Genomic DNA, 16,497 nt, shown 5'->3' on the forward strand with positions numbered 1-16,497 from the left:
TCAGAAATTACTTGTCTGAAGTATCCTGTTTTAGGTTACTTTTGAAAAACCCAGGCAGACTTCCAGGCCGCTATGCAGACATCCACTCCCATGAGAAATTTACCTTTGCAGTTATCTGAAACTCCTCGTGCTCTTTCAGCAGCTCCTGAGTGTGCTGTATGCTAGACCCTGTTGAGGTGTGTGTGGAAAGGTAGAATTCCCCATTGTCATGGATCCACTCTAAAGCCTACAGAGGGAAGGAATGAAAAAATGTTCATGAGCTAAACATTTGTGAGCGAAGTGCAAATTTCTCAGTACCTTGCTTACTACAACAAGCCAAAGATGGCATGCATTAAGAAATATCCCCTTTAGGGCTGGAGGTATGGCTTGAGAGGTAGAGAACCTGTCAAGCAAGTGTGAGGCCTCGAGTTCAAACCCTAGTACCTGGAAAAAAGGAAAAAAAAAGAAACAGGCCCTCGGTGGGAAAGATCACTACTTTTGGGTTAATAAATCAGGACAGCTTTAAATCAACATTCATTAATTAACCCACCAAATTATAGGAAACACTTGCCATGGCTATTCTGGCTTCTCCCCTTCTTGGAACTTCTGATGTCTATTTTACTCCTTTTCGCCATTGGGCTTTGCCTTATTATTCTCCTAAACACATTTGTTTCTTCCTGCCTCCAGGTTATAGAGTTACAGAAGATGCTGCAACATGGGCTCCATCCCCTATAGTCTGACCCTTCGGTGCCTTTTAGTCCTTGGACCAGGCCTCCATACAGTTTTATTCCAATATTCAAATAGACCCTGTGGTGTCTCTGAAGACTGCTCCATACTCTCTGCCAGAACAATAAATACAGAGGCAGAGGCATCTATACCACCCTACCCAGCAGGAAGCAGTTACACCATGATGAGACATTCACCCCACCTAAGCCAAGATTGTTTTTGTTGTTCTGTAGGGAGCAAATGTAAGGCGGCACCTTTTAAGAAGACATGGTGGGAGATACTAAGGCCCAGACAGAATGTGAAAGATAGTCGGGCACTCAAAATGGACCAAATGGAATGCAGAAGTGAAAGCGAAGCACGGGAAATGTTCCCTTGTGTGAAATTCAAACCATGATCTGAGGAAGAGACAACTGATCAATAAGGTCACCCAAATGGAGATAGCCCTTCAAAAGAAGCCTAATGCAAGGTATCAAACCCACACTCAATCCTGTCAGTTATACTCTCTTATCTGGTTGTCAACTGTTTTTTTTCCTTGTGATACCATACAAATAAATTTTTGCTTTTCCTACCAAAAAAAAGAAAAAAGAAAAAAGGAAAAAGAAAGAAATATTCCCTGGAAGAGAGAAATGTGTTTCTGAAACTAGTTATCACAATTCCAACACTGAAAAAAAAGGGCACTAGAGAAAATATAATCCTGTCACCTATGTAGCAAAAATAAAAAGTTCAAGTTTCTTATAACCATGAATCTAGAGGTATAATAACAATGCAGTAAGAGAAACCACAACCCAAGGAATCTGGAAAAGGTATGGGTAAAGGGTAGTATGAAAGCCTTACAATGTGAAATTATCCAGACATTCGTATCACTGAAACTTCACAACCTTCTGGGTAAAACGCCATTAGGTGTAAAAAAACAGAAAGCAGGTGCGTATTTCTGGTTCTCAAATTTATATGTTTTGGTTTTTCTTCTTATTCCTGTGTCCTCCTCCATATTATCTATAAGCACACCTGTGGGGAGACACTGGCAGAAGCCATGACTTAACCTTTCTAGTCTAATGATGGCATCTGGAGAGAAGGGCCCAGTGAGGTTTAGACCGCAGTGGAATGAGAGTTCTAAGTTATATTATTCTCTCATAATTTTCAATGGAATCTAATATTTTCTTCTATTTCTCTTTCTATCCAAAGTGAAATCAGACTTACTGAAACATACATCTAAAATAGCCATGTTAAGGAAAAGAAACATATTAAATCTATCCATTGTAATTGGCAGTACTGGAACACTGACTTTGGTTGTCTCTATCAGATACATTACTGCACTTGTGGTATTTTCATAACCAAAAATGAGTAGGAAATCTTGGCCCATAGGCATCTTCACCTTCTAGGATGGGCATTTTACTTATGTCATGCTTGAGTATAGCTGTACCATCTCTGAAACAATATTGACATTGATATGAATGAAGGCCACTCTGCCAATTTCTCCATTCATACAGCAAACTGTTTCCAAGTCCATGGCATCTGTGGACCAAGTGCCCTGAGTTCCTAGGAAATAGAAGCCTGGACTTTACCCTTGTAGACCAGAAAGGAAGACACAAAAGAAAAGTAATTCATAGAAGACAGTTGCAATGACAAAAAGAAATGGAAGAGCATATTAGGAGGTCAGGGGAAGTAATCTAAGTTAGGACTTGAGGAACAACAGAGGCATCAGCATATGTCATGGCTGTGAGTAGGACCAGCTTGACCTGCTACAGGACTTCCTGTAGGAGAGCAGGAGAGTCTGGAGATGAGGTTGTGGAGGAAAGCACATGAGACTATTGTGTGGGAAAGGGATTGCAGCGGAGAGTAAGTGGAAGTAGCAGAGGGTCAGCTCAGAAAATGTCTGGAATCCTGCTGAGGTTAAGATGGAGGAGAGGGCAGAGCTGAAGCACATCCTGGACCTGAAGGAGCAGAAGTAGGAAGATGAGGGCAAGGCAAGAAATGAAGAATGACACATCTCATCACTCTTAGCTGAGTATCATGAGTAAGGGTACAGGACAGAGAATTACAAGTGCAATTTTGCTTCTAGTAAGGTCAAAATGGAAACATGCCAAGGAAGTACCTGGGATTTATAAATCTGGAGACCAGAAATGAAGGTCAGGGCTGGGAGATACCCCAGGGACAGAGATAAAAAGACAGGAAAGAGAAACAAGAACAGCACAAACTAAGCCCTGAGAAAGGCAGCATTCAAAGGTGGAGATAAGAGAGAGGAGGACCTGAAAGGCAGGCAGGGGCAAGGGGGACAGGAAGCCCAAGGGGAAGGACACACCCAGAGGGAGTGCCAGGGGGGCTACAAGTCACTCTCACACTCACACCAGGAACAGCTCCATCCACACAGTCATCTTAGTGCACTGCACCAAAAACTGTGAAATCAGTGAGGGACCTTAAGGACTGGCTGCTATGGGAAAGCAGTGTTTACTAGAGTGTAGGGCTCACCATGGAAAAGATCGAGAGGGATGTGGTGCTGATGGGTCATCAGCAGTAAAGCTGTAAACTTATATTTCGCTGCCAAGAGAATTCTTTACCATTTTTTTCTCCATAGTTGACTGATACTTTGTTTTCAACAGAGTTAATAAAGGTATGTGAGGAAGAATATTAAGCCATCTCTAGTTAGAAACTAAAGCAGACCTCTAGTAATTCTGAAGTATACTTGAACAGTCTTTGACAAAATGTTAAGATGTAATGCAACACTACCAAACCCACTCTTGCCATTTCACTGTTTGGATATGATTACTACACCTGGTGAAGTCAAGTCAAGATGAGGGAAAGGCCATTAAGGAGCCAGATCCACAGTCCATTAACCATGGTTTACCAAGGAATGCTAAGGAGTTCTGGGCAAACACTCTAACCTAACCAGCCCCAAGCCCCAGCTTGTGAGACTAATGTACAAAATGGGACAAACTGTTTCCTAGGGGCAAAACCTATGTGGAGGAACATTTCACCTTTCTAGGGCTAAAAAGGTTTTACTGAATGTTTCCTAAGGGTCACACATTGTATTTCACATGGATGCAGAAGACATCCAGGTCTGAGTCATGATCAAGATGTGGGTCACCACTAACTGACAGCACTAAGGGGCGCTGGGAGACTCTAGCTCATGTACGTGGGATGGCACATGGGGAGCACCCAGCCTGGGGCCTGACCTCACAGGTGTTGGGAAAATATGCCTCTATCTGACATTTCCTTTCTGATCCTCATTTAGATTCTTATGCTACTATAAAGGCCAAAGAGAAGTGACAGGAATTTTAATATTTAAGAAGAGATAAATAGATTTTACCCTAAAATAATCTTCTATGACTCATGATCTTGACAAGCACTTTATTCCAGTGACCTCAGAAAGGGGCTACTCAAAATGTACCTACCCCTTGATGTCTCTGCCTTAGCCAAATGCAAGAACCTTTCCTTAAAACTATTCTGAACTAGTAGAAATTCTGTCACATTTCTCAATTTTAGATCAACTTTAATCTAAAAAGAACTTTATTTTAAAAATACAAGGAGTAATATAAAAAACACCCACTGTATTTACATAAGCACAAGACCAAGGCTCCCCAATGCTTTTAAAATAAGAATCCTAAGGATTACCTGTACTTGCCCACTTTGAACGAAAGGTAAAGGGAGTAGAGGAAGCTGAGTGGCACGCTTGTAGAGGGTCAAAATACCAAGTGACATTTTTCACCTGGCTGAGGTTTTGTTTTTAAATAAACTATTGGTTAAAGGCAAGACTGTTTTGCACATTACAAAGTGGTTTTCAAAATGGCTTCCATGAGAAAATCTGCGTATCTGATGGAGGAAGTGTGAGCATGGTGTGGAGGCTTGGGGAGCCAGGCATGTGCTGACCTGCTTGGCACTTCTTTCAAAGACCACGTACTGCTGGCACTGGTCTAGCCGTCTCTTCCTCATGGTCCAGTAATGTAATACCCTGTTCTCCCGCTGGAAGAGTTCATTCAAGATATCTGAGAGATAAAAGGAAAAGATGTATGTCGGTGCTTGATATTCATTAAGACATCTGCAAAACCCCCTTTCTTATGACTTTTATGCAAATGACACAGTAAGACATTATGCTTAGCTTATAAAAGAGTAATGGAAACTTAAGGTCAGTCTGTAATACCTCAGGTTAGTGGGATACGCAAATTTTATCTTTTGCAGGGTCAATTCTACAATGGCTGGAAAAATAACAGCATTAGATATTTTGTTCAAAACTTCTAAAGCTTCTACAGCAGAAATGTAGTATCTATTAAAGGTGGTACAGCAAAATGGTGGAGTCTGGGTATGGCAGTACATGCCTGTAAGCATGCAGGAGACTAAAGCAGGAGGATCTTGTATTTGACTAGTCTGGGCTACACAGCAAGACTCTATTTAAAAAAGAGAAAAGAAGAAAAAAGAAAGAACAAAATGGTGCAGCACTAGAAGAAAACAAGTGTTTTTGTTTGCTTGTGATTAATTTTTTTTTCAACATAAGGCCTTAGGAGAGGGAAGGACATAAAACTAGGGAAGCAGAGAAACATAAAGCTGTAAAAGCAAAAACTCTTATTACACAAAAACTAAAAATGTCAGCCAAGTTTGGTGATTCATGCCTGCAATTCCAGCTACTAGAGAGGCAGAAATCAGGAAGATCATGGATGAGACTCTACCTGAAAAATATGAGAGCAAAAAGGCCTTGGAGCATGGCTCAAGTGGTAGAGCACCTGCCCAGCAAGTGTGAGGCCCTGTGTTCAAACCTTAGTACTGCCTCCCCGCAAAAAAAATCCTAAAAATGTCATACCCAAACAATAATCACCATCACAATGCTGCACAAATAAAAAGCTGAAAACTTTTGGAACACAGCCTTCATTTACTTAATAGTCAACAGAGGAAAGATGAACCCTAAAGAGCTGACAGGAATAGTGAAACACTGTCAGTAAGAAATGAACACTACAAGGTGAGGAGGGTGGAGTGGAGGGGTGTGTGTGTGGGGGGGGGGTTAGCATAAGTTAATTACAGAAACTTAATCCTGTTTCCAATGTTCAAAAGAAGAGAGCAAATCTCTAAATTCTGACATAGAAAGATAACATGCAGTATAAGGTGAAATAAGCCTGTTGCAGAGGAATATACCCCCCCCCCTTTTGTCAAAGATAAAAAAGTGACATGGGTGAGTGGGATATACATGTTTATATTTCTCTGTGCACATATAGCTACATGTACACACAGAAGGCACAAAAGAAGTCTTAACAGTGGTTACCAGTGGCAAAGAAATTAGGTAATTTATGTGTACCTAATACCCTTTTGAAAGTTTTTAATAGTAAGTCTGCTTTATTCTATGGTTGATAAAACTTAAGAAAAAAACTCTGAAGATAGAAGTTCCAAATCAAATAATGGTACCTAGAATATTAACTTTGTTACATTAGAAACTCTTAAAATTGTAGGTTTTCCACAAATACTGACTGAATTCTCATGGTAGTGAGAAACAAGAACTAGACAGTCAAATTCACGTATCAGCTTAGTGGTCATGCTGTTATCATAATTCCACTGAAAAGGTATAGTAGTTCACTGAAATAAATTTGCAATCTGCCAAAAAAAATTAAGCTACCACTTAAATGGAAATACGAAATATGAAAATTCACATAAGCCAATGGATCTCTTATGGTCTCATTTTTAGCCCCTGCCCAAACCGGTGATAATTTCTGCAAGTGAGCAGCTAAGCACAGCCCTAATGGCCCTCCTTTCTGAATCTGGTGCCTCTGGAGGTCCCTGAGGGATCCTAGAACCACATGGCCTTCCTGTGACTCTATAGTCTACCTGTTTCCTCTGAGGCTACACTGTCTTTCTGTGGATGAGTCACAGGGTGGTGTCTTCCCACCATCACCCTCACATGAATACACTACCTGATACATAAACATTTTGCCCCCAAGTAGACCAGAAGACAAATTTTTTAACTTTCCACAGCATCTGATACACAATGCCAAACACATGAGTACTTAGTGAGTGAACGTATGAAACATGCTCTTTTCTCACACATAAACATGAATGTCAAACTAGTACTACAAAACACATGTGACCAATGAGCAAAAGAAGTATAAAGAGAGAGGAGAAAGGTAATTATTTTTATATGAAATGTGCCAAGCATGCTAATTATCAATCTTGCTTGCAAAGAGGACTTGTTCATGCTGAAAAATTGTTGCGCTTGGTAGTCACTTGGTTTCCCAGAAGAAAAACCCCCAAATTAGTAAATATGAGGTTTTACTAAAAGAACTTGGAGGACTGTACTAGGTGGCAACACATGAATCAGATGAGTAGAAAGCTGAATGCAATGTAAAAAGTACTGCCAAGTTTATTTTTTAAAAAAGCGTGAGATGAGTCATTTGTTAACTGAGCATCACAATGTTTTTCCTCTGAGACTCAACTTTGGCTATGCGGCCCAGCTCATTCCCAGTTTACTTACCTTTTTGTCCATACCACTCCTACTATCTATTACTTGGTACACATTTTCCCAGACCTTCTTTTTATAGTTCATGTAAGTAGACAAAAGGTTTTATAGAATTTTGTACTCAAATGATATTGAACTATATAATACTTTGCCATTTGCTTTTATTAATTAACTATACCTGGGGTGTAAAATTGATACCATTTTACAGTAATAATACAATATTGGTATATAGTTAAAGATAACTAAATTAATCAACAAATTTAAAAATTTTTGTCTGTAGATTACTGTGATTTTCATTTTTCCTTATTTATGTTTACTTTAACAGTCAATAGTAACAAATATCCTGCAAACTGCATTTTCTGTACATATTCTTCAACTTATCCAATGTTATCATCTAATGTATTTCCTTAGTATCTATTATTAAAGTGACACAATTAATGAGGACTTCACTAACATGATGTGGACATTTAAGATAAAGCCCTAGACCAAGAGCTCAGACCCATACTGTGCTCACTTTTTACTTGCTGTTCTGGAGCTTTGATATGCGTCACCATTCCTGGCATGTTCACGCTGTTCCTGTGCAAGTATTTCAGGAAGACATCTGCGTTCCTTCTAGCAAGTGTACAGGCCTGATGATGGAGAACACCATATCATTAATGTGATTTATACAAGCATGAACTGTAAGTGTATAGGAAAGAGAGTATCATATGACTCTTACATAGGTAATCACCTACGAAAGTCATCTGGCCAACTTGTGCTTTGGAAAATCCACAGATTAAATCCTATTTCAATTAAAAAAAAAATCTCTCTCTCAGAGGCCTTTCTCTGATGAGGTCAGATGCTAAGTTATGAGCTGTCCAATGGACAGGCCTGGGTGTCAGAGGACTGAGGGCAGCCACTGGCCTGCAACCAGAGAGGAAGTAAAGTCCTTTCCCAGTGCAGCCTTTAAGTGACGATGTCCCTGACCAATATCTTGATCAAACCCTTTTAAAACAAACAATCTTGAACCATAGGGCCCAGCTAAGCTGAGGCTGGATTTCTGTAAAGGGCAGATAATAAATACTTTCCACACTGAAGGATCACACCTGACACTGCAGATGAAAGTAGCCATAAATAATATGTAAATGAGTGAGTGTGTCAGATTTAGCCTTCAGTTCTTAGCTTTCCAATCCCTGGTTTAAACCATTGAGGTTTGGGTGGTTTGCTATTTTGTGTTATTGTGCCATGGATAACTGATATTATGTGTTAATGCAGAAGGACAGACTAAGTAAGTAATTTCATTACTTTACAGTAGGTCCTTGGTATCCACAAGAGAGTAGTTCAGGGACACGGAAATCCATGGGTGTATAAGTCCTTTTTTTTTTGGTGGTACTGGAGTTGAATTCAGGGCCTCAAGTTTGCTAGGCAAACACTGTACCACCTGAGCCACACCCCAACCCTTTCTGCTTTTAATTTATTTTTCAGATAGGGTCTCACTAACTTTTTTTTTGCCTGGGTTAGCCTCAATTGAGCCTGCTATTGCCACCTCCCAAGTAGCTGGAATTATAGGTGTGGCCACCACACCTGTCTACAAGTCCTTTATACAGATTGACTTGTAATTGATTTTCTTCTGCATTTTAACCTAAATATCATTTTTTTTTCCAGTACTGGGGTTTGAACTCTGGGCCTACACCTTGAGCCACTCCACCAGCCCTTTTTTTTGTGATGGGTCCAATTTGTGAAAGCAAGCAGAATATCAAAAATTCTTTTTTAAGAGTTCATGAATGCAATGTGGAAACATTTAGTGTCAAATATTTCTAAACGTTCTGACCACTGTAAACAATTAAACCGTTTTAAGGCAAAACTGTGACCTACGTATGAGTAAATATGATGTACACAGACACATGACAAAGCAGCCTTGTAAAGCCCTCATGTGAGCGTCTCAGAGAGAAAGCATCCAGCCTGTCTGAATACGACAAATTCTTAGGTGTTAACAGCCAATCCCTGGAAAGAGTTTCACCAACCAACCAGTTGCCCACTTTCTCTCTGCCTCCAGAATATTTGGGAAAAGTTTTTAGTTAGTAGTAACTGTGCCTCAGATAAACCTCACCGGCTGTGATTCTGCTACCATGTTAAGGTCCAGAATCATTTGGATTGTGAATTCCAAGCAATTCTTACTCAACAGATTTCTAGTTCTTTAACCATGGAAACTAGACAGACAGTGTAATCTCACAAGAAAAGGAGTTAAGATTTCCTTTCACTAACCAGCTTATCACGGATGCTGTTACTCCCATTACTTACAGACAAAGCAAGAGCTGTCAGGTATGGGGCCTCTCCTGGGAAGCACAGACTGTGCTGCCCATTCCTGACCCGCTGGAGCATGTGCAAACTGCAGGTGTCACTTCTAGCTGACAGGCAGGACACCTCTGTCATTCTCAAGTGGGCCTTCTGAATCTGTGCAGTGAGGCACCAGTACCCAACCAAGCCAGCTCCATACCTTCAGGAATGCCTCCTTCTGCTCTAGGTGCTTGCTAATCATTGGTGTGACATGGTCCGTCTCAGAATTGGGGCCCAGCTTGTCAGCTCCGCCACACCAATCTTCTTCTCTCTTGTACTCTTGCTCTAGGCTCTCAAGGACACTGCACACCTATGAGGGGAAGACATTCCAAGTTCTGAAAACACTCAGCAGCTGGGACCACTGACGAAGGTCACTGGGAGAACTTTCACCAAAAACCCACAGATGAGCCATGGGCTTTCTCTGGCCCAAGAGCAAACACAGGGCTCAAGACAGGCAGGGAGGGATTCCAGAATAAGAATAAAATCAAAGCTGAATTTCTTATCTCCCTCTGATGTGTTTTGGGTCACAGATTTAGAAGAAGGGAAAAGAGGCATCTTCCTAGTTACTTTCTAATCCATTATTCCTTGATACCTAAGGTAACAAGAATAATTTTTATTTCAGAACGTATTTTCCCTGGTTAACCTGGAACTGAATGGTTTAGGTTAAGACTGTCTGAGCTGTCCCTGGAGCCCTCGAGGGGAGTGAATTCAAGTATGACATAATTGATAAATTGTAAGAACTTCTGTAAATGCCAAAACACCCCCACCAAGCATCACAATAAAAAAATAAGTAAATAAATAAAACATCAGCTGGGAGCTCAAGGAATTAAACATCTCTCCAGACCTGCTCTGAAGTCTTGTAGAAGGCAACAGAGGCGTTGACGAGCTTAAGGCGGTCCTCCATTTTGAGCATAAGTTGCTGCCAGTGTGAGGCCACCTTCTCAGCACAGTCGCGGATCATGTCCATGTCATAGTGGTTAGCCTGCAGCATGGCCTCAGCCTTCTGCTGCACCTGCAGTGCACTCTGGTGCGTTTTCTAGAGAAAGGGAAGACAGGAGGCTTGTTCAGCCGAGTCTCACACTGACTGAAGGACCTGGCATGCTCTTCACTTTACACAAACAGCCCCGGTTAACACTCACTAGTATGCTTCTGAAAGCATGGCACACCGGTCAGTGAAAGAGTTCTAGGCCTACCAACAACCCAATTTATATTGAATTTATCTAATGAAGGATGAACTGAATTAAGACTCCCGAATGAGTCTCAGCTGTGGGGTTCTTAGTATAAGAAATAGCAGAAAAGACCTTTAACTGCTGATATTCTTTAAAAAACCAAAATGTTCCAAGTTTATTATTCCTTCTTATAATAGTTGCCAGAGGCAAATGAACAAGTAAACAAAAGGTGGCCAGAGTGAATACTTTTTATTTTCATTTTCAATTGAAGCTCTGGACTCTAGTGAAAAAGTTTTAAAGGACTAGTGATTTTTAAAGGAAAAGAAAAGGAGGAAAAACTAAGGATGAGCCAAATGTGTTCTGTGGGGGCCTACTGCCATGAAATACATCTAAGAAAATCACATATCAAATACACTGAGAGCTTTGCTCACATATCCTCACCAGAAGAGGAGGGGTTTTGTGAGGGGCTGAAGTTAGGGGCTCTCCAGAGAAGAACTAGAATCCCACACAGGGAACAGTCAGGGACTCTATAGATGCAGGTTTAAAAAAAAAATCTTGCAATTCACTTGAGAACAAGAAACGATCAAATAACACACTGAACATAATATAGTTTCGTCCTTAACCAAGATATATTAAATAACTCAACACTTGCAATTTAATTACTACAAGTTACTTGGCTCAGTATAGTTATATAGTTTTTAAAAGCTGTCTGGAATTGGGGCCTCAGGAAGAAGTGTGAACACGTGTCTACTGGCACTGTGTAGCTAAAAATAATCTAGCAAGTAAATTATGATGGGTGACTTCTATGGCTTTTTTTTTTTGCAGTACTGGGATTTGAACTCAGGGCTTCATGCTTGCTAGGCAGGGCTCTACCACTAGAGTCATGCCTCCATACCCCCTACCACATACACAATTTTTTTTGGTTTTAGTTATTTTTCAGGAAAGGTCTCATATTTTTGCCTGGACAAAAAACTGCAATCCTCCTACCTATGGCCTCCATGTTAGCTGGGACCACAGGTGCAGGCCACCACGGTCTGGATTATTGGTTGAGATTCGGGTTTCACTAACTTTTTTACAGGGACTGGTCTTGAACAGAGATCCTCCTGATATCTGCCTACCAAACAGCTGGTATTACAGATATGAGTCACTGTGCCTGGTCCCTATAGCTTTTTTCTTTGACTAACAACATGTATGTTAGTATAGCAGGAAACAAGTTTTCTGTCATCAAATGCTCTTTTCCCCTTAACTTTATACTGAGACTACTCATCAAAACTATTTCCTGTTTCTCTGGGGGAAACCAATCCTAACAATAATTAGTATACCTGCTGACAGTGAAAGTTAGTGGCCTACATTGACTGTATTTGTCTGACAAAGAACTGACCTTTAACCCTTGTCAAGGTGAATAATGCTTTTTTTTAAGCAGATGTCATGAGGAATTGTGCTGAGTGCTTTATTTATTAATAAGTGCTTATGATTTATACCTGTTCTTGGTGAGACTTCTAGAGGACTCTGCTTTGTTAAAGCTGGTTACATAGTAAGAATGTGCCTAATGACCAGCAAGATATTTAAAAACCTTAGTCCAGACTCCGATTTGGGCTCCCTGTTTCCAAGGTATCCCTGATCAGAGAAAGTGCATCCTGCAAGAATCCTTATATCAGGCCAAAGGACCTTTGCTTTCAGGCCGCCTAGGTGGGATTCCCATCCTCAGGTCACTGCAGTTGCTATACTGTTTCCTTCTGTAATCAATGGGAGATTTACAAGCACTGTCATTTTTACCAGTCAAGCTCCTGGAGGCTCTTGGGTCGGGTGCCATGTTGGGAACAGCAGGCGAATCTCACGCCCAGAGAGGCCCACGACAGAGGGTGCTGCCTTACCTCGATGGCATGCTGGAACTGCTCATGCTCTCTCTGCAGCTGCTCTGCCTCCTGCAGTGAGCTGGCTGTGATAAGCCCCGCATTTAACATGGACTCTCCATTGCGGATCCAGCCCAGCACCTGAAACACAACATAGGGTAACTCCCAGTGGTGGCCTTTCCAGTGCATCCTGCAGCCACCAGGGAGGGGATACAAGTCTTCAAGGTGGTATGGGCTTCCAGTAGGGAAGAAGCGCTGGCTTTCCTACTGGTGCAGCCCAAACTCCCTCAACGGCTCTGATCATAAGAGCTGCAGTTCTGTTCTTTTTATTAGTGGACAGGGGAGGGGCAGTAGATTGTGAACATGAGACATGGGTCAAAACAGTTTGTGGGCCACATATTAGCAAACCTACTGACACAAAGAATTCCCTGATGTTCAAGGGAAATATTTTTCCTTCCCTTTCAGGCCCACTGAACTTGTAAAGTTGGCAAACTACTTGATAAGGGTAACTTGCATTATTAACTTGTTTTCCAGTTCAACAGCCCAAGTATGAAGTAAGCTGCAATGCAAGGCTCAGAACCAAACCTTGAGGCTTTTTCTTTGGGGGTTGGGTTTGAGATGGCACTGGGGTTTGAACTGGGGCCTCATGCTTGCTCAGCAGGGTCCAACACTTGAGCCACACTCCAGCCCCCAAACCACGGGCTTCTCAAGCCCACACAAAGAGAAGTCACTTCTGACAGCAGAAGCCACTGAAACTGTAGACACTCAATCTAGACAGTTATTTGTGGAAGAAACCTCCAGCTATTTTTTCATTTACTTAAAAAACAAAACAAAACAAAAGACCTTTGGGGGAGAGTTTTGAAAACACTTCTGAGCTCCGCATGTAGCTCAGTTATAGCCACAACATACTTGTAGCAAATGAGACTGAAGCTGAAATCTCTGGAGGTATTTGTGACAATACTGCTTTTTCAACACAGGTGCTACATCATACTTCTTATACTTTCCCTTTCCTGATGACTGGGATACTGAGGTGATGACTGGAGCTGTTAGCTACCATTTGACGATCACAAGGCCACCCATCACCAAGACTGCAGCCTAACATATCATGGCGTCACCAAATAGACATCAGTAATCTACTATCTGCTGACTTGTTTTTAGGGGAAAATAACTTTGTGTGTGTGTGTTTGGGAGGTGGGGTGTACTGTAGGTTGAACTCAGGACCTTGTGCTTGGTAGGAAGGCACTCTAACACTTGACCCATATCCCTAGCCAGAAAATATCTTTTTTAAACTATTTGTAGTCTGTTACTCACAAGCAAAGGCAATTTGGAGGTATATACTAATTTTATTTCTTAAATGAATTGTTTTGTTTTTGGCAAGAAGACACATTTTATTAGCAGGTCACACTGCTTTGTTTCACTTATATGTAAAAAGTAATCGCACTACTGATGGGACACAGGAGACCACCAGGTACTCTGGGTCAGTTCTGACAAGGAGGAGCATGTGCTCCTGTGAGTGCCCTGTGTCTGTACACATCCTGCTCATCGTGGACAAAGGTGCCCTCAACCAGAGCAGCGGTGGCTATGCATCTACAAAACACCTAGCCTCATTCCCCTCCTTTGAGCCACTTCACCAGCAGACACCCTGTCCACAGGGTGAGATGTAACAACTTTGCATGGGATCCCAATGGCATTTAGCAGAAAGTAATCCCTTCTACCTGTCCCATTTTTATTTTTGCCATATCACCTGGGATGTGGTACCCTAGTATCCTGATGACCCAAGAAAAGCCCCAGGCATGCACAATCTGTGATCTTGCCAGACTGATAAGAGGAAGCATACAGTTCCTTATCCGAGGAAGCAGTGTGCTCAAGGTTTCAAGGAGGAGACCAGCAATAGCAAGACAGCCTCATGGACATTATTTCAAGGTCTATAGCTGCTGGGCAGGGAGGTCTTTTCCACTACACAATAGACTACTATCTACCACTGGCTCCATTTTTACCATTGGATACTGCATTGGGGTATGATCTTACATATCAAGACAGTCATATTGTAATCAGGGAAGATCTTCCCAGACACTACAAGCCAGAATTCCTACATCGTGCCTCCGAGTCCTCAGCGGGTCACAGCAGCCTCATTTCCTTCTGTCTCTGCTTACCTGCTTGACTTCGGCCTGCAGATGGCGCAGCTGCACACACTGCTCCAGGTGCTTTCGATGCTGTTCTGCTGCCAAATCCAACTCCTGCTGTTTTTCATGAAGAAACTCCAATAGGTCCTGGACCCGAGTAGCCATGTCCACATCTCTATCACAAAGCAGCTCCACGCCTGCGGACATTGGAGGGAGTCCCTAGAATTCAATGTGCACTTCGACCTTCTGTTCTTGACTGGTACTTAACACAGTCTGGCTTGTGAACGACTTAACCTTTTGGGGCCACACCACTGCGCTGGTGGGCCTGTTCAAGAGGGCACAGCCCAGCGAGGGCATGTCTAATGTGTCTCCCACCATTTCCTATGTCCACAACTTGGTGAAAGTGAAGCACCCTTTGCAAGTAAGTGAACCACTTACTCTTCAGGAAGCATTTCAGTTGTGTGCAACGAGTAATGTTAATGTAGGTTGTTGCCATTTGAGTTCCTGTTACTACAATTACATTTCCGAGCCTAAAGTGATATCTGCTGGTGATATATATACTAAGAAAAAATAATGTGGAAATATTTTCTTGGGATTCACATTCAACTCACAGAGATCTAACATATCATTTTGTAAAATATGTTCATGATAGGTGAAATAACACATGAAAACATTAGGTTAGTTTCCTGACCATAAAGTTAAGTGTGACTATATTATGCAAACACAATGGAAGACACTTCCTTTTAATGAACTGGTATTGATAATAGCTGTGTCATCTGGGCTAAAGACTGCAGTAGTCACACTGAATCCTGTGATGACATGAAGAACTCACGGCAGCCACAGAAGAGAAGGATCTTTCTTACCAGAGGCCTGTACTTCATTGACATACTGCAAAAGATCCTGCCCTTGGTGAATGACATCAAAAGTCAAGTTATTCATGGTCAAGGCTTTGTCGGCATGGTGCTGGAGGCGTTGTTCTGCAATTGTGAGGTCTTCTGTGTCAAAGTCATTCATTTGCTGAGAAAGTTCATCATTCCAAGACTCAAGGTCTGAGATGATCTATTAGGAAAAAGGATTCATTTAAAATCAAGACTTAAAAACATAAATATAGCCAGGTGCAGTGCCTTAGGCCTGTAATTCCAGCTACTAGAGAGGCACAGATTCAAAGGATGGTGATTCTAGCCCAACCAGAGCAAAAAGATGGGGAGACCTCATTTCAACCAACATGTTGGGTGTGGTGACACATGGCTGACATCCCAGCTCTAAGGGGGAAATATAGGAGGATCACAAACCAGGCTAGTCCAGGCAAAAACTCAAGACCTTACCCAAAAAATAACTAAAGAAAAAGGGCTGGGGGTGTGGTACAAGAGGTAAAGCACCTACCCAGCAAGCACAAGGCCCTAAGTTCAAACCCCAGTACAATGATATGTGCTTAGTAAGGAAGAAACTATGGCAGAAGAACACAGGAATGGTACACATAAGATGGCTACATTTTATGACAAAATAAATAGCCTAATTGAAGCTGCTTTTTTAAAAAATAGGAAGAAACTAATACATGGACATACAATGTATGTCAGAGTGGTTCCCACACTGACCAAAGATGAGAAAATTAGATACTCAAAATGTAAAATATATTGATGGGCTGCAGGTGTGCCTCAAGTGGTAGAGTACCTGCCTAGCAAGCGCAAGGCCCTGAGTACAAATCCCAGCACCATAATATACATACATATATACACATATGGTATCCAAATATCCATTCAGTCCTATATGATGGAGGAAAAACAGCCTCTTCAACAAATGTTGCTGGGAAAAGTGGTTACCCATCTGCAAGAAACTGAAACTAGATCCATGTCTATCACCCTGTACTAGTAGCAACTCAAAATGGATCAAGGACTTAAATA

General features: G+C 41.6%; 1 protein-coding gene across 7 annotated transcripts in view; it reads right to left on the reverse strand.

Annotated features, from left to right (window-relative positions):
- The window catches only part of Trio (trio Rho guanine nucleotide exchange factor), a 344,029-nt gene that overhangs the window by 117,120 nt on the left and 210,412 nt on the right, over positions 1-16,497 (reverse strand). For all 7 annotated transcript variants that reach the window (XM_020179766.2, XM_074077719.1, XM_074077720.1 and 4 more), the window contains exons 14-21: positions 15,460-15,655; positions 14,627-14,793; positions 12,495-12,614; positions 10,296-10,487; positions 9,612-9,761; positions 7,650-7,764; positions 4,570-4,685; positions 104-226 (exon numbers count right to left, since the gene is read on the reverse strand). In XM_020179766.2, coding sequence (XP_020035355.2) covers positions 104-226; positions 4,570-4,685; positions 7,650-7,764; positions 9,612-9,761; positions 10,296-10,487; positions 12,495-12,614; positions 14,627-14,793; positions 15,460-15,655 — 1,179 coding nt within the window. The remainder of the gene's footprint in view (positions 1-103; positions 227-4,569; positions 4,686-7,649; positions 7,765-9,611; positions 9,762-10,295; positions 10,488-12,494; positions 12,615-14,626; positions 14,794-15,459; positions 15,656-16,497) is intronic.

This window comes from Castor canadensis, chromosome 6 (genome assembly GCF_047511655.1).
Source record: "Castor canadensis chromosome 6, mCasCan1.hap1v2, whole genome shotgun sequence".
Taxonomy (NCBI): Eukaryota; Metazoa; Chordata; class Mammalia; order Rodentia; family Castoridae; genus Castor; species Castor canadensis.